The sequence below is a fragment of the Colletotrichum lupini genome, chromosome 10 (assembly GCF_023278565.1).
Source record: "Colletotrichum lupini chromosome 10, complete sequence".
Taxonomy (NCBI): Eukaryota; Fungi; Ascomycota; class Sordariomycetes; order Glomerellales; family Glomerellaceae; genus Colletotrichum; species Colletotrichum lupini.
The window spans coordinates 1002063-1018956 of NC_064673.1; the positions used below are offsets into that span (position 1 = coordinate 1002063).

At 54.6% G+C, this 16894-nt stretch overlaps 5 protein-coding genes across 5 annotated transcripts; 1 reads left to right on the forward strand and 4 right to left on the reverse strand.

The window, feature by feature from the left end:
- Nucleotides 1-1186: 1186 nt before the first annotated feature.
- Nucleotides 1187-2575, reverse strand: CLUP02_17506 (uncharacterized protein; the record flags this gene model as incomplete). The annotated part of the gene is made up of 5 exons (XM_049296415.1): nucleotides 1187-1639; nucleotides 1709-2010; nucleotides 2070-2231; nucleotides 2314-2346; nucleotides 2416-2575. 5 exons carry the CDS (start codon nucleotides 2573-2575, stop codon nucleotides 1187-1189), a joined length of 1110 nt encoding a protein of 369 aa, XP_049137639.1.
- A 3924-nt stretch (nucleotides 2576-6499) lies between these two features.
- On the reverse strand, nucleotides 6500-9905 carry CLUP02_17507 (TBC domain-containing protein; the record flags this gene model as incomplete). Its single annotated transcript, XM_049296416.1, has 3 exons — nucleotides 6500-8492; nucleotides 8644-9254; nucleotides 9312-9905. The coding sequence occupies 3 exons, from the start codon at nucleotides 9903-9905 to the stop codon at nucleotides 6500-6502; spliced, it is 3198 nt and encodes a 1065-aa protein (XP_049137640.1).
- Nucleotides 9906-9950: 45 nt separating this feature from the next.
- Nucleotides 9951-11441, reverse strand: CLUP02_17508 (uncharacterized protein; the record flags this gene model as incomplete). Its single annotated transcript, XM_049296417.1, has 6 exons — nucleotides 9951-10564; nucleotides 10649-10707; nucleotides 10785-10997; nucleotides 11103-11151; nucleotides 11244-11347; nucleotides 11422-11441. 6 exons carry the CDS (start codon nucleotides 11439-11441, stop codon nucleotides 9951-9953), a joined length of 1059 nt encoding a protein of 352 aa, XP_049137641.1.
- A 173-nt stretch (nucleotides 11442-11614) lies between these two features.
- Nucleotides 11615-13294, forward strand: CLUP02_17509 (uncharacterized protein; the record flags this gene model as incomplete). The annotated part of the gene is made up of 6 exons (XM_049296418.1): nucleotides 11615-11647; nucleotides 11696-11853; nucleotides 12222-12303; nucleotides 12457-12555; nucleotides 12827-12862; nucleotides 13202-13294. 6 exons carry the CDS (start codon nucleotides 11615-11617, stop codon nucleotides 13292-13294), a joined length of 501 nt encoding a protein of 166 aa, XP_049137642.1.
- Nucleotides 13295-13716: 422 nt separating this feature from the next.
- CLUP02_17510 (uncharacterized protein) lies at nucleotides 13717-15752 on the reverse strand (the record flags this gene model as incomplete). Its single annotated transcript, XM_049296419.1, has 4 exons — nucleotides 13717-14149; nucleotides 14211-14440; nucleotides 15188-15417; nucleotides 15485-15752. The coding sequence occupies 4 exons, from the start codon at nucleotides 15750-15752 to the stop codon at nucleotides 13717-13719; spliced, it is 1161 nt and encodes a 386-aa protein (XP_049137643.1).
- Nucleotides 15753-16894: the final 1142 nt, after the last annotated feature.

Genomic DNA, 16894 nt, shown 5'->3' on the forward strand with positions numbered 1-16894 from the left:
CCTTTTGGCAGAGGACTCAAGGGGGAAACAGCATCTCTTGCTCCTTTTTTTTTCTCTTTCGATACCTATGCAGACAGGCCCCGGCGGCAGTAAGTCTATGCCTATATTCTGGTATACCTACATACTGCTTGCTGTAACGAGAACCGAAAACTCAGTCTCTTAACTAGATGTCGTATCTCTCATAGTGACGTGCCACAGCTTGACGTGTAGACTGGGTCCGCCCTCCGACTCGCCCCATCTCTGAACCGGCTTTGCAAAGGTGCTGCCATGATTGTTGGCCTACACACATAGATGCATGGAAACATTCCCTTTGGCCTGGGATATATGATCCGTTCGAAGGGAGAACAGGCGGAGATGGGAATCATTATATCAAGTGGCGCCCCCCCCCCCCGCCACGGTCATTCGTTGGTAAAAAGCATGATATCTACGGACAGAAAAGAGAGGAAAGGGGAAGAGAGGGAGGAGAGGAAGACTTGATATAGTGAGCGAGTGGGTTTTGATCAATCATCTGACTGGGTTTTCGTGGTTGATCAGGTACGCTCTTAGATGGAGGGAGAAACGGCATTAGTCAAAATCATCTTTACCTTCCTACGATCGCCAGCTTACGTGCTACGAACGTTTTGATGATGTGAGGCTTCCCGAGCACGCGGGGTTGTGCTGTCGAGCAAGTTGATGTGTCTAAATTGCGAGTCAGCTGTGATACACCGATATCACATGCTCCTAAGGCGCGTCCAGTACGAACAACCTCAGGAAAACACTGCCAACCGAGATTTGGCATGCAGTAATCACCAAAGCATGAACCAGTATAGAAGTAACAAGTTTCTTTGCGTCCCCTAGACAATCTGATGATCCCCCGTTCGCCAAAGCCGTGTGCCATGAAGAGAGAACTACAAGCCAATACACTACATGCGTACACGATAATTCAACGACCCTTGCCTCCGCTTGGAGACACTCTTGTGATATTATCCTTTTGTTGCTTACTATGTGCAACTAAACTCCAGAGAACCGGCCCGCGAACCTTACCACGCCGATAAAGTCGCAGTGAGAGAGAGAGAAAAAGTGGTGTGCATGATCCCATTCGTGTTCTTCGTGAGTCATTCCGTTGTCGTCAAGCCGGTGGCATAACGGGAAAACCGCGAATGCTTGCCGGCCTGTATACACTCAGAAAACCAAACGAACGAGATGTTTAGGAGGCGACCATGGGGGTCTTCTCCTCGGCACCCGGGACAACGGGCTCCGTGGTGGTGCTCTCAAAATCGGCCTTGGGAGCGGAAGGGAAGTCCTTCTCCTCCACAGAGGGGATGGCGGTGTCTGCGGAAGGAACACGGCCGGGCTTGGAAACAGCCTCGGGGGAAGCAGAGCGGCGGCCGAGCAGCTGCTGGGCCTTGGCGGTGTAATCTCCCATGTACTGCTTGGTGATGTTGGTGGCCTCAGCGGTGTGCTTGCTGGCGACAGTGCGGAACTGGTTGGTCTGCTGGTTGATCACCTCACCGGCGCGGTTGAGCTGGGCGTCGATGAGCTCCTGGTTGGAGGTGTAGAGAAGAGGGACCATGAAGAGCGCAGTGGTGGCAATCAGAGAAAGGCCCCAGAAGGGAACAATCTTGACCAGGTAGTAGGCAATGAAGGAACCGACGAAGGCCTGTGGTAAGAAATTGCGTCAGTCACCATGATGTCAAGAATTGTGGAGATTGTCACGCGAGCAGCTTACAGCAGCAGAAGCACCAATGTTCTCGGCGAAGACGATGCGCTGAGCCTCAATCACGAAGAAGTTGATCAGCTCGTGAACGTCTCCTATGGCGGCATCGAGCGTCTCTCTAGGAATGACGTGGTAGCGTCTGGGGCGGAGCTGGGTAGCAAGGCCGTTGTTGAGAACGAGCTTGCCGGCGACTTCGGCAAGGACGGTGGTGCCGAGCACCATCCAGGTGAGCTTCAAGCTGTATCGCAGAACATCGAGGTAACGAGCAGCGAAGATGAGGGCAACGATGGAGGAGTAGGCAATGGCCGAGGCACCTGTGGGGTGGTTTGTCAGTCGGGGTCGGGGGCCGGAAGGAGTCCGAGCTATCACGTACGAGGGTTGTTCCACGAGATAAGCTCGAAGAAGAAGGAGTGGTAGTGAGTCAAGGGCTGGCCGGTGGCAGCGGGGTTGGCGGGCGTCTTGCGAGAGGCAGCAAGGTTGCCGAACTCATCTGAGGTCTTTGCGGACTGGTCCTTGACACTCTGGGCGACGGGGCCTGAAATGGAGGGTTCTGGTCAGTATTTGACGATGCGCCACAAAGACGTCATGGGAGGGAGACGTGGGGAAATAAAACGTACCGGAAGCGACCTGCTGGTAGGCAGCGGCAGCGTCTGGAAGGGAATTGTTAGCTTATCATGGTCGCTGGCGATGGGGATTGAAGCTTGAAACACTATTCGCACAAGTTAGCCGGATGTTCGCATATGAGGGGGGAGATCTGGAGCGGGAATGGCGGGATCTCGAGGGGCAGCGATAACGTACCTTACTCTCCTTGGTAGCCTGGATGTAGGAAGTACCGTTGGCAGAAGGAGCCGTGGTAGGGGCGTCCGGGAAGTCAGACATTGTGTGTGATCGCAACGAGGATTCTGGCGATGTATACGCGGTGTTGTTGTTTAGTAGAGGAAATACTGCGGTCGGGCAGTTGCGGATGGGAGGTGTCGTGTGATGGTGGAGTTGCTAGAAAGCTACCTTGTTTGCGTTTCAAGAAATCGAAGCTTGGGTGGGATGGAAGAGAGTAGCTTTGGTAAGAAGCAAGTGGCAGAAGCTTTGGGGTATTGAGAAGTTCTTGAGATGTAGAAAAAGGGTTGTAGGTAGGTAGGAGGAGAAGAGAGGAAGGCCAGGTGTTTTTGTTGCAATGATGTGTGTAGCCTGTAGGTAAGGTAGGTCTGGAAGCTCAGGCAGAGGTGTAAACCGGAAAGGTGAGGGCGTGTGTTTGTGATTGTGTGGGTGGGTAAGGTCCAGGTGGGTGCAAGACCGGCAGCAGGAGGTGGAAGGTCAGGGAAAAAAGCACAGGCAAGGAAGGGGGGAGAGGGAAAAAAAAAGACTTTGTGTGTGAGAGAGGTGGCTCGGTTGGTAGGAAGGTAAGGTACGAATATTGGCAGTGCTGCTACTGCTTCTTCTGCTGGTGGTGCTGCTGCTGGGTGGCAGTGATGTAAATGAAGATCAAGAAGAAAGGAGCACCGCAGAGCCCACTGGGAGCGTCCGTGCCAACGCCGGGCAGGCCAGGCTTGCCAGGACAAGCCCAGGGCGGCGGCGGGCCAGCCAGCGGGAGCAAAGGATACCTCAAGAAGCAAAGCAACAGCGACAGGACTAAGGTACTGCGTAAGAAATGACCCGAGAAGGAGCAATGGGAAACTCCATCAGTCCGTCACCTCCGTCCCGTCTGGGAATTTGGCAAGAGGCAGTGACGCTGTTTTCTCCCAAACAGGACCTACTAGCCGGGAAAAGACCCACGTAGAGGAGCTTTCTCTCCCTTATTTCACACTCCCGTCAAAGATACCCCGTAGTACTGCTCGTCCTACACCATTTCCTACACCACCAGTACTCCGTATACGAACACCTACTCAAGGTATCGCACTGCAGCACGAATACCAATGACTGCATGGTGGAGAGAGAGAGAGACTGGCGAGCACACGCAGCAGTAGCACGCAGCATACAGACGGGGAACGACAAAAAGAAAAAGAGGGGCGGCGGGTCGGGGTGTGGCTAGTGCCCGTCAAGTTGCTGCGTACTGCGTAGGTACTGCGTGCCCAGCTTGGTTTCCGACCTGTGATGACGCAAAAGCTATGCCACAGCAACCAATCGCTCGGTACCTACGGACTACCTCTCTAGGCGCCCCCCAAGACGCGCTCCGAGGGGCTCTGCCGCCATACAATCGCTACGCCGTGTCCGCCAATGACGAAGTATCATGTCAGTCTTCCCTCCGTCTTTGGCGTCATCCCACTGCGTAGCGTCCCTCGTTGGCCGCTAGTTATGCAGCAGGCATGTGACGTGCTCCTGCATTTTCCTCTCTCTTCCTCCCATTGCTGCCAGCCTTCCTTCCTGCTCACAGAGGTCTAGAATTAGCTGCCCACTAGGTATTCTACACTACCTAATGACTGCAGCGGCTGAAGCGACCGGGGATCACCTCAAAATCCTGGAAATCCTGAAACCATGGCATCTCGCTGATATCTGATGCAAGCTGCCCGCCACCCTCCTCTCTCTCAGTCTCTTCACCTTTGCGCCAGGCCGTTCGTTGTGTCCTCATTACCGTGCCACAACTGCAGACGGGCCACGCACGCAAGCCACCGTGATTCCCGTTCCAGGTTACGTCGTTACCAAAGACGCCAGCCTGTTCATTCACCCAACCCTCCTCTCGTGGCACATTACCCAAAGAGGTTGGAGAAGCATACCTACTACTGCGTACTCACTTTTGTTACTTTTGGTACCCACGATGATCGAGCCTGGTCCTAGCTTCACAAGCAACACACAAGCTACCCACTCCCTAGCGCCGCCGTGTGGCCCCTCCACTTTCAGCCCCTCCACCACTCCCAAGCAACCACAAGAAGAAAAAACTCACGATATCACTTCGACCCTCCCGTACATTACAACTTCAAAGAGCCTTCTTATCCGTTGCTCAGACGCCCAACCTTTGGATCCAGGACATCCCCGAGCACATCTGAAAGCTGACGACCTGCCAGCACATCACTTATAGCCTCTGAGATACGACAGCTAGGGCTTCCTTGACTTCATTGTGATCCCCGCCGCCAGCAACGCTCACACGCCAGCTCACCGTTGCAAATGAAGCTACAGCCATCAGACGAACCCATCTTTTCCATTCCTTGCCATTCAAGCACAGGCAAGCCACAAAACAACATCAGTCGTAGCTCGCACCGGCCGTCCGTCCTCCCTACCGCGCCGGCCGTGAATCGGACCTAAACGCCCGGTCTTTGCGGCACGTGCCCCAGCTCCCCCAGCTACCCTTCTCTACTACACGTGCCAAACGCTGCCACCGGACCCTGACAAGACGATGGGTTTCGACAGAAACCATGTTCTTTACTTTGTCACTCGACACTTGACATGTCTTTTTTTCCAAGTGACAAGTCAACACTAGAGCCAAGGTATCCTTCTTCACGGGACCACATGTACCACTTTTGTAATCTACCTTACACAGTAAGGTAGTCGTGGCCGCTGCATCTATCCAGCCGAACAAAAGGGCTTACAAAAACCCTCCCACGCGAGCGAGAATGTCTCGGTCAAAACACACACCACCACCACCACCAAACGGAAAGAGAAAAAAAAACGCTGACCAGAGCGTCGATATTCTCCATCACCAAAAGTGACCCATCAGTCTCTCAGACAACGAATATCAGAAGAGAAGGAAAAAAGAAAAAAAAAAAGATAAGTAAACAGAGCGTCGAAATCCACTCTTACCACGGCAACATGCACGCCGAACCAGCAACATCCCAGCTTTTTTTTTTTTTTCTTAGGGTAAGTGTATAAAGTACATCAGTCTCCTGCGCCACGGCCATCACATGTGAAAACGACACCATCCCCACCATCGCAGCACCGCACCGCCACACTTTGGAGGTGTGGTCCCGAGCACAGACAGAACAGATACCCAACTCACGACATGGGTCACCCGAAAAGCCAAGCAAACCCAAAACTGCTGCAGATGCAACATCAAGGACCCACGATGTTGCCGAAACGGGTCAAAAGAAAAAGGGGTTCGCCTTTTCCAGTCCCCATCCCACCCCGTGGGCATGGGCATGGGGGGTGTTGAACTCACAGACCACTGATAAGGGTAGCTTTGCGCTTTTACAGCTCTACTTTCCAGATGCTATGGAGATCGCCTTGTAGCTAATCTACTCAGGAGAGGACACATTGGCAGTCACTTTGCAGCGTATCGTGGATTGATTCATGGTATTGATTGATTATCCCTTCATGACTCTGAATTTCTTTCCCACTGGTATTCTGATACTATCTGTATTTTGACAAAAAGGGGTCCTGCTCCTCCGATAAAACCTCCAAATCCCTCTCTGCTCATGAGGGGGGAAGGAGGGGAGAGAGGATTTTGAAAACAAACAAATGGGGCCGGCGGACATCCCTAGTTTCATAAAGGGCGGAGACGATAATCCGTCCGCTCCCGCCGTCGGGGTCTGGAAAGTGCCCTTTCTTCAACTCCGATGCCATGAATGGTATGAATGGAATAATAAAAATCAGTAAACAGTCTAGAATGCCAATGCCGTGCAATGGGTTGTGTTTCGAAAAGAAGAAGAAAAAGAATGCTCCTCCAGGCGTGGAGCAGGCCTACTTCCACAGATGCAAAAAGCCGCCATCTTGCCCTGTCTTTCCGAATGCAGTGATGAAGGTGTGACAAGCAGACGGGCCTGGTACCCGTTGCAAGAACCAGAATGCAAAATAATCTAGATGCTCCGAATGCTCCTCTAATTTTGTTGTGGTTTGGAACGCCGATGTGATCATGAAAGAGGTCGAACAGGGTCCTGGTTATCTCCTCCAACCCCAGAAGCCTCCCGCCGCGGGCGCGGGAGCTGCTGCGGCGGCTGCTGCTGCTGCTGGGGCGGGCGTCGGCGTGGTAGGCTTGACGGGCTTGACGGGCTCTGCCGCTGCTCCCGTGAGGCGACCAAATACGCCCATGGCCGCTGACGCTGCCGCTCCTGCCGCCGTTGCTGCAGGTTGTGCCTGTGCTGCCTCTCCAGTAACGAGGCTGTATGCCTTTCTTAAGCTCTCAAGCTTCTGTTTCGTCTCTTCGGCCTCTTGCCTGGCGATAGCTTCGGAAGTCTTGGCCTGCACGAGCTCCAACAGCAACGCCTCGTGCTGGTCATCCGTCGGTGGCGGAGCCGGCACGGGAGGCGGCGCCTGTGTAGCCGGTGGTGGCGTCGAGTCGTGAGGCTTCGGCATTGACGAGGAACGCTTGCTGAATATCGATCCAGCTTGGGACGGGGTTGACTTGCTCCTACCAAGCTTCAACTCTCTCAAGCCGCTCGCACCACTAGCAGAACTCTTCCTCACAGGCGAATCACCATCGGGCTGAGTATTACTCTCCGCACCGGCGGCGGATGCCCGCGCTCTCATCGTGTGTATTTGCTTCTCCAGTCGCTGTTTGTCCTGGTGCAAGATGCGGGTATGCGAGTGGGATTCCCGCACTTGATCCTTGAGTGTTGTAATTTCTTGTTCTAGGTCGTGCATTTTTCGGTTGTAGTCCTGAGACTGTGATACCGCGCTGGCGAGCTGGTCCTTGAGTTGCTGCAATTCCTGTTGCATTTGCGATTTGGATTCGCCTCTGGACATTCTGCGTTCGACGCCGCCGCCGGGATGGCGCCCAAATCGTTCTTCGACATTATCGAGGAGTTGTGATAGGTCTCCTGGTGACGGGGTATCTTGCTCGCCTGTCTTGGCAGTGGACACATCTCCCTCGCCTCCCTCGCGTGCCTCATTTGCGGGGTCATCGGTCGCCTTGAGAGTATCGACGCTCGCATCGGTACCGACAGAGTCGTTGCTGGCCTTCTTGCGCAGACCGTCCAGTAGCGACCGGACGGCCTGCTTATCGTCCTCGCGCTGTTCCCGTTCCTTTTGGAGTTCGTTTGCGAGCGATGCATGGTTTCGTTGCAATTCGGTCAGTGCAGTGAGGAGGTCCTCGATCTGGTTGTGCAGTGCATTCTCCTTGTTGTTCTTGCCGCCATTGAAGGCCTTGCCGCCGCTAGGGATGGGCGTCGATTCGCGGATGGATGCGCTGTCGGTGTTTGATGAATCTCGGGAGACGGTGGTGGCTTCGGTGGATGCAGAACTGAGAACGCTGACGGAGCTGGCTTCCATCGAATTGAGGGTGGAGGCCAGGCTCTGCTTCGATGTGCTCCTGCGCAGCATGCTCAAAGGCCGTGACGGAGCGGTGAGGCCCGGGCTGAGGGTGGAGGAGGACTTCGGGGAGATGATGGTGGAGGAAGCCCAAATGCGGCCGAGGAATCGGGAGGCTGCAGTGGTCACGTCGGAGGAACGCGCCGCATTAGCGCTAGCAATTTGCGCGTCTCTGTACCCCTGCTCCAACTGTAGCAATGTCTCTCTGGTGACAACGCCCGATAAACTGACAAAGTCCTGCACAAATTCATCTGCGTTGTAATGGTAGCAATCCCACAGACCCCTCGAAAGGAGAAGTTGCATGACATCCTCGAGCTCGGTGCACGCTAAAATCCGGGCCTGATTCTTCTGCATCAGGGATAGGGCGACCCGCATCAGGGTCTCCGGGGCCCCCTCGGCAAAGATGACATCGTAGATGCGAAACAGCATCGGCAGGGGACATGTAACAGCAAAAAAGCTGAGGAACCATTGTGAAACGTACGCCGGATCGACTTGCAATTCCTCCAGATGGTTCGATACTGGTGTCATGTGCTCTCGAAGAAGCTCTCGAAACTGGTAGATGCGGACATGCAGTCCTGACAGGTCTGGCAGGAAACAGCTTCGCAGATCATATCGTTCCATCAATCTGCCCATCTCAACATGTTAGCCTCAACGTTGCATTTGCATTTGCATCGAAACCTTGTTTTGCTTTTTCTCTCGGACCCCTTTTCCCAGGAAATCGGGTGAGGGGGGTCGGGCGGCTGGTCGGGTTTGCTTTTTGGGATTTTGACACGTACCGGACTAAAACACAAAATGCCTGTTTATCGGGCATGTGCATCAAGAGAGGGCCAACAAGAAAAGCCAGCCCTTGACAGTAACCAATTTTCGTATCGTAGAGACTGAAGCATTTGAGAACCCGGCCGAGCATGCGTTGTCCGTCGCCCTCGGGGTCGCGAAACATGTCGACTCCAGGGAAACTCCGACCGAGGTCCTTGCCGATAATGGGCTCGTAGGGGCTCGACTCGCCCGTGAATCGCTCGTACTGCTCCTCGAGTGCGGAATCTCTTGCGCCTGCCATGCTTTGCCATACAACGCCTCGTAGCGGAGGGGGGATGCCTTTGCGTATCTTGTTCGATAGAAGCGTTGGCAATCGAGCTGCCGTCTGTTGATAGTCCTTGACCAATGCGGCGTAAAACTCGAGATCGGTCATTGGTGGCGGCGGGAGCATCGAGTATCGCAATGCCGGTGGCGTTGGCCCGTGGACCATGTGTCGTAATTGTGCCATTGATGGCGGTCTCGGGCGATTGGAAGCGGCCACTTGTTCCACGGCTTGAACTTTGATGGTCTTGGGGTTCGTCGCCAACTTATCGTTTTCCTGCTCTAGCATGGCCAGCAACATGGCTGTAGACTAGGAACTGTGAGCCTCGACAAAGTTACTGTTGGAGTAGCCACAGCATGCACTTACTCTGTCTGTATCCGCGTCCCTAGGTTCTTGTGCTTCGGATTTCTGCAGTTCGTCCCAATTGACTTCCTCCTCGTCCTCTTCTTCAGCTTCGTCCACCACGGGCCTCTTAAATTCTATGGGCGTCTCGAGTAGGGTTCCCCTAGCTGGTAGTGAAGTGATGCGGTCTCCCTCTTCTTCGGCCTCGTCCTCGCAGTCCACAAGCTCGTCTTGAAGATTCCGAGTAGCGTTCGTAACAGGTAACGGCGTCGTAGGGTCGCTCGGTGGCGTGTTGTCGGTCTCGTCCTCTGGCTGATTCTGAGCCTTGACCTCTAGCGTCTCTGTCGGGAAGGGAAGCTTTTCAATCTTGACAGTGCTAGGTCTCCTCCTCGGGGGTGAATCGGGGCCAACATTGGTGTCGAGGGTCAGAGTAGGCGGCTCGGAAAGCCTGACAGTGACCATGGAATCGTGGGCCAACATCTTGGGCGTCGTCTCCCGGTGGTCGTCGTCGTCTTGGTTGGCGTTGGCGTTGGCGGCAGCGGGTCTCGTGTCGGGTTTGGCATGCGTCAGCTCGGTGTTGTGGTCGACCTCATCCCGTTGCTGCAGCGCCAGGTCCATGGCCAGGCCGCCCGGCTGCTTGATTGGTGTTTTCGCAACAAGAAATCACAGTAGGGACTGGAATGTGGACTCGTCGAAGGTGATCCCACAGTATGCGTGTAGGACGGTCAACGACGACAAGTGCGCGCGGCCGTGGCCCTGTTTCCAAGACTCATAAACTCGCAGGCCAATCTCGTCTCTCGACAAGTTTCCCGAATTCGAGGCTCGATGTGGTTCAACGTTCTCGGTGGGCGGCTCGCGAGCCCAAAGACTGTCGCACCCAATGAATTGCGTACGGGGTAGGGGGGAGGAGGGCGAGCGGCAGGAGAATGAGTTGAAAAGCCACAAGCAATGCGGATGATCAGGGATGTGCACAAGGTTGGCAGCGGTAACACAGCAAGCAGAGAGAGCAAGACTCGGTGCGGGTGGTGGTTGTGTCCAACAAAGTGACTGGCTGGCTGCTGCTTGCTGCAACGGCGGGTGGGTGTGGCTTTGGGTCCCGAAATATCTCCTCCAACGGTTTCCTTGTTCAATGGAGAGCCAGGGGGTATCGAGTAACGAACGACACGGCAGCGCAGCAGCGGGAGGGGAAAAAAAGAAAACGGGGGGAATCCACAGATGGGCAGCCTCCTTGGAAGAGCCACGAGCGAAGTCGGGGGGAGGATGATGAGTAGGTAAGCCTGGGACAGTCGAGAGGGCAAAGGGCGAACTTTGAGGGATTGAATGGGAACTGGAGGGAGAACCGGGAGCTTGGAAGAGTCAACCTGGAAGAATCAAGAAAGGATTGGACGGCGACAGGAGGGGATTGAGATTGGGATTGGGCCTGCAGGCGTGTCAGTCAACTTGGTCAAGTGCTCCTGTGGTTATGTCGTTTCATCGAGGAGCCAAGGACGCTGAAACGCTGGGGTGGGCGGCCCAGGGTAGGTGGATGCCGATGGACTGGCAATTGCAGCCTCTCGAATCTCCTGGATAGCACTGTAATCCGTAGGTACTTCCTCCACTTGCACTTTGGATTTACTACTACATACAGGCCCTGTGCCACCGGGAGACGTGGACTTGGGAAGGGGGAGGCGGTCACTGAAAGACACGAACGAGAGAAAGAGGCAGCCACAGCTGAGCAGTCAGGCAGTGGCAGTTCAGACGTTGCCAGGGCCAAAGAGTTCGCCTATTCTAGCGCGGATAGCTTGGGAAGCTCGAGTGTGGTTTAGCTAAGATCACCGCGGATACCAGGTGGCGTTTGTTTCCAAGCCCGGTCGATCCCCAAGGGCTTGGTGGCGGTTTTTTGGTGGTGGTGGTGTTGCAGTACGGAGCAGTGGTCTCACGGGGTAGTAAAAAAGTCTTGGTCTGATGAATAGGCACATAGGAAAGAATGCGGGATGTGCGACAGGGGGCAAGGCAGAGGGGTGATGATCAGATGAGATTGGGTTGCGTTGGCAATGGGGATTGGGCGAATCTCGACTGGTCTGGAATGAAGTGAGCGGTCAAAGGGGGACTCGGGAATCCATGCTGGGAAAAGGGAACTACGGATAGATGATACCTAGAGCCCTGCTGTGGCATGTTCTTGGAAAGAACATGCTTCCCTTTCTCCGTTTGAGTATGGAATTCAATGGTCACATCACAGGGCGGTCATGAGAGAAAGGGGGCTCGCAAACAAGATACTACCTATGCATGTACGAAGTGTGCCCACGGATGACTATTGCCTAGAATGCAGCTAGGCAGCCTCGGACGCCATGGAGGGAGTTGACAAACGATGCGATGCCCGGGTAAGAAGCGTTTTAATTGATGACAACGTTTTCATATGAACCGGATAGCAAGAGAGGGGAACTCAATTTCCCAAGGGGCGGGCACCGGGGGTAAGGGTTCACAAACGAAAAACCGCGAATCCCACGCGCTCATTCGCCCTCTTGTCTCTGACGTGTAACCCGGGACCTGTTTACATCACTTCGCCGCTCGTCGCTCGCCTACCTGGGTATCCGTACCTCGCTTGATCATGAACAGCATCAATTGTACCGAGTATGGCAATTCCTATCACCAAACCCCCTATTTCTAGCACCAACGGTCAAAAAGGATCAACACCGCCAACGAAACAAAGGACCAATAGCTATTTATCTGTTAGACCGTGGCTGGCCAGACCAACCCAAGAGAAAATACAACAAATCATCTCGAAAGCTCGGACGAAATTAGCAGCAAAAAAAGGCACGCGTGGAAAAAAAAAAAAAGAAGCAGCCACTTTCTGCAAGGTACGGAACCGCTAGCACCCGTCAGCAATCCAATCACGGGCCATGCCCCCCCCCCCCCCCCTTCCTGCAGGCTGCAGCACACCTGCACAGAAACAAGCTTCCACGCGTGCTGCACGACGGCAGGCACATTTCCGTCATCTCCCAACCCATCCTCCAGCCCAGAGTCCAACATCTACGAAGTAGAAGGCTGAATGACAAACGCTGGAATTAAACACGCCGGCGGGGAGCTTCCGGGTTCCACTCTGTTCATCATTTCGTGATTTTTTTTTTCTCTTCCCTCCTCCCATTTGCCGGGTATTACCGAGTACCCAACCGCATCCACAAACGCCCAGCCCAACGAGCGGTCCAAGGGGGTCCTTCCTCGGCTTCAGCCTTCATGCTACAGTGACTTCACAGCATCCGTAAACCTGTTGGATATCCACGATCCACAAGTGATGTACACTTCGTAGACAAGGCACGGTACGCATACACACAACATGCGTATCCGCGCAAGGTACAGAGAATGCCATCACTCCGTATCTCCGCTGCCTGAACTCTCAATATCGCCATCACGAGACTTTCTTGCATTTCCGAATTCCATGTACACACAGACACTACGGTTCAGATCCCGTAGCTTCCATCCAGAGTCTGCATATCCCAAATCCTTTTTCATAACGATGGGACAGCAGGGGGGGGGGGGGGGGCAGTGGCACCGTACCATAGCTCCAGCCCACGGCCCTTCGGAAAACCCACAGACGTGTAAGAGTATGCCATTCACTCGGGACAGACAGCGTCAGATACAAAACCTGCCGTGGCGCGGGATTATGAGGTTCCCCTTACACCACCTGCCTGTTGTCCTTGCGCAAGCCCCAAGCGCACCTCTCCATAGACTCTATAGATGGAGATATGTTGGTATCGAGAGATTATCGTATACATAAGATATATCTCGATCTATCCTAATACGATCGTGAATATCATCCAAGTTAAGACAATTCGATGGTGTTGGCACATATGCCTCTCTCTCAATGATACACATCCATGAATGACTTCATCGCGTTGTGTTAGTTAGTGTCTGTACAACCGCAACAAACCGCATAGAATGGCACGGCCGTCGATGAAGCTGTCTCGGTATCGGTTGTCACCGGCCCGAGTCAAAACATATCCGATCCTGGGGTCGCGAGGATCCAATAAGCACACACATCAGTGACAATTCACAAGACAACATAGCGCCTGCCCTTTGATTATCCAATCTTCAATTCGTCTCATCCACCTCTTTCGAGCCAATGTGCTTCCCCTATGCCGACCTATATAACACACAGTATGCCGCAACTCCATCGGCTCCAAAGAGTATAGTCTATGCAAACTTGGCTGACGGCCTCCTCTAAATCCATCAAACGCCGCGCGATTGCACCTCGTACAGCTCCAAACGCAACAAAGTTTGTAGCGGACATCTCCAGCTATGGCTCTCCAACGTAGAGGGCGCCAGCGGGAGAACCCGCCACCCGCGCCAAAAACTGTGACTTATTTTTCTTTTATACATCTCCCTAGGGTCCTGAACACCACCATGTTACCCAATGGCCGAGTCCGATCCATGCCGCTTCCTCACGCCTTGATCATGATAGAGACATGCCCTGCTGCTGATGTGCTCCGGGCATGTTCTGCATCTGCATGGGCCGTTGAGCTTGAGCCATGGCGGGGCTCGCGTGGTGGCTCGGCGGCCGCTGACCTTGTCCCTGCTGCCCCGGTTGACCCTGAGGGCGGCCCGCGGCCTGGAACGGTGGCTCCTTCTTGGGGTCCGCATTTGGAAACAGCGCTTGAAGCTTTCTGTACAGCTCAGATAGGTATTTGGATCGTTCCTCGCGGTCTGTCATCGGGTCTGGATTGTTCTCGGGAATGTCGCCTGGCGGAGTTGAGTTTCGGATCTTGAGCGCCATATTCAGTGGCGGGGAGGACAGGTAAGCGGGCGATGGAGGAACCTGGACGTTTCCCTTGCGATCGGCCAAAGCGGCTAGGTATGCGAGATTCGCTTGAAGTCGTCGCATGCAACTGTGAAGAAAAGTGTCAGTATTCCTTTGTTTTCCATCTCATGTCTGTCTTAGTGACTTACTGGCTGTAGTCCTGCTGAACCGACCCTTCTTCTTGGGTCGGTTTCCTCGCCTGATCTCCTTCTCCTGGTGTCTCTTTCTTCAACTCACTTAGCGTGTGTTGCAACTGCATCGACTCGAACAACAGCTCTTGATTGATCTCCAACAACAGTGAAAACCTCTCCTGTTCGCGGGACTCGCTGCCGGGACTAAGGGGCGTCGATACCGACGATGTGCCATTTGCAGTCGCGTTCTGGTTATGTTGAGGGAATGTCGGGGTCTGAGGGGTCGTCACGGACGCGATGGAAGCCGAGTGCTGGTGCGCTGACGCCGCAGGAGTCTGGCCATGTGATTGAGGTTGCGATGTGGGATGGTGCTGCTGCTGTTGCTGTTGCGCGTGTTGTTGTTGTTGAGGCTGGTTTTGCTGATGTTGTTGTTGCTGTGCTTGCTGCTGTTGGTGTTGTTGCTGCTGCTGCTGTTGGTGTTGCTGTTGTTGCTGTTGATGTTGAGCTTGTTGTTGCTGATGCTGTTGTTGCTGGTTTTGCGATTGTGGCGGCTGCTGTTGCTGACCCTGCTGTTGCTGGTGATGTTGCTGGTTCTGCTGGTGTTGCTGCTGAGGGTTCTGGGGATGTTGAGGTTGGTGCTGCTGATGCTGCTGTTGTTGCTGTTGCTGCATCGCATTGTTTGGAGAGCCTTGTCCACCTTGCGCCGCGCTCATCGGCCTCTGAGGTGTCGAGCCCAACTGCATGCCGCCTTGGTTTCCATGATTGCCTTGTCCCTGCCCTTGTTGGTGTTGTTGGTGTTGTTGTTGTTGCTGCTGCTGCTGTGCCTGCTGCGCTTGCATGCGCTGCTGCATCATCATCTGCTGCTGTTGTTGAGGCGTCATGCCCGCCGCATTCATCGGGAAGCCTTGCATTCCTCCAAAGTTGGGATGTTGACCGCCCGGCGCGGGCATGTTGCCGCCGTATGGATTGCCCTGGTAAGGGTTTTGGAAGCCCACTGGTAGAGACATTGATGTTAGCAAACGCGTGTTCCCATGGATAGATGCTGGAAGATGCTGTGGTGCCATGTCGTTTGGCGGGTGTCCGTTGACGATGATGATGACTATGGTGACGGAGTGACTGCGAGACAGACGCGATCGCGTGGCACCACGATCTTTGTCTCGATCATCGACGGGCAATACATGCTGCCACGAGGCAGCATCAGAGGGCGTGACGCAGATACGAGACTCTCTGACCGATGGCGAGACGTGGACACACACACGGGCAAAGACAGGGCAAGGAAGGGGGGAGCTCACTCTGACCATTGGCAGCCATGTGTGGCATGCCGGCGTTCTGCATCATGCCTGCAGGGCCAGCGCCCGACATCATGGCGGGATTGGGACCGCCGACGAAGCCGGGCTGGCCTCCGGGCATACCAGCGAATTGATTAGGGTTGTACATCATCTGCTGGCCCGGCTGGGTTGGGACAGAGCCTGGCTGCATGTGAGGGTTCTGGTTTGGAGGTGGGGCGCTGGTGTTGAAGTTCGGAGGGACATTGGAGAAGCCGTAGCCGGGAGCGTACATGGCTGGGACGGGATGGGATAGGATGGGCGCGGAGCTATTATTATTATTATGGTTTTGGGGGGACGGGGCTTGCTTGACGCGATGGTCCCAAGGAACAGGTTGAACGGGGGGGTCCCAAGGGGCCTAGTCGAGAAGAGCGTGGGAGCGTGTATCCGTACGGATAAGGTACTGTAGCAATAGACTCGGGCTTGAGACTCGGTCAGACACGGGCTGGCTGGCTGGCTGGCTGGTTCGCTTGTTGTCTCGCGCTTGGCTGGGTTGGACTGGGTTGGCCTAAACTGGGCGGAGGAGGTGAGAGAGAGGCGCGGCCGCAGCGGGCGGGCGACGTTTCGTCAAGTCGATCGCAACAAGAGAGAAGAACGGCGGGCGGGCGGCGGGGAGTGCGTGGAGTAAAGCGAGGTGGTCCTGGCCTGTCCGGGCCGCAGGTTTGTTAGGCTGGCGGGATGACTGGCTCGTTTGCTTGCTGCTTGACGTGCGTGATGAGCGGTGGGGGACAGGGGTTGTATCGTCCGGCGTCAATGGGCTGGCTTGTCTCTTCGATAGACTGTGAGCGAACTGACAGCCAGACTCTTTGGCCTATGAGCGGATTGAATCGGCTTGCGACTTGCCAATGATGGATGTATTTCGTATTAAGGTACAACCATGCATACGGAGCGAATCCAGCAGTTCCTGTCTCTGCACTCGGGGGTACCTGGCTGTTTGGTATGGCGTAGCGGTATAAGGTACCTGGGGGCTGGGATGAGGCCGGCCCTGTTTGTCTCGGTCTCGTCCGTACTCGTCCACTACCTTGGGTAAACCTCTCAGTAGGTACAGTACCTAGGTAAGTAGAGGGAAGTAGAGCACACGGGGGTGTGAGAATGTGGAAATCAGGGGTCCAAAGTGAATGAGATGGGTACGGTGAGAAAGGGTGAAGGGCTTGGTACGGGTAATGGGTGGGAGATGACGTGGAGTGATGGGGCGCCAGATGAGAGGTTGCCAGTGAGAGATGAGGCAGGAAGGGATTGTGAGAAGCGTATCCGTAATTGCTCGATGATTGACAATGTCCAATCTGGTAAAGAAGGAGCCAAGGAGCGTCCCAAAAAGTGCCACAGCGCGGGCCGGTGAGACAAGACTAGAGCAAGCAGATGGCAATCGGGTGGTGG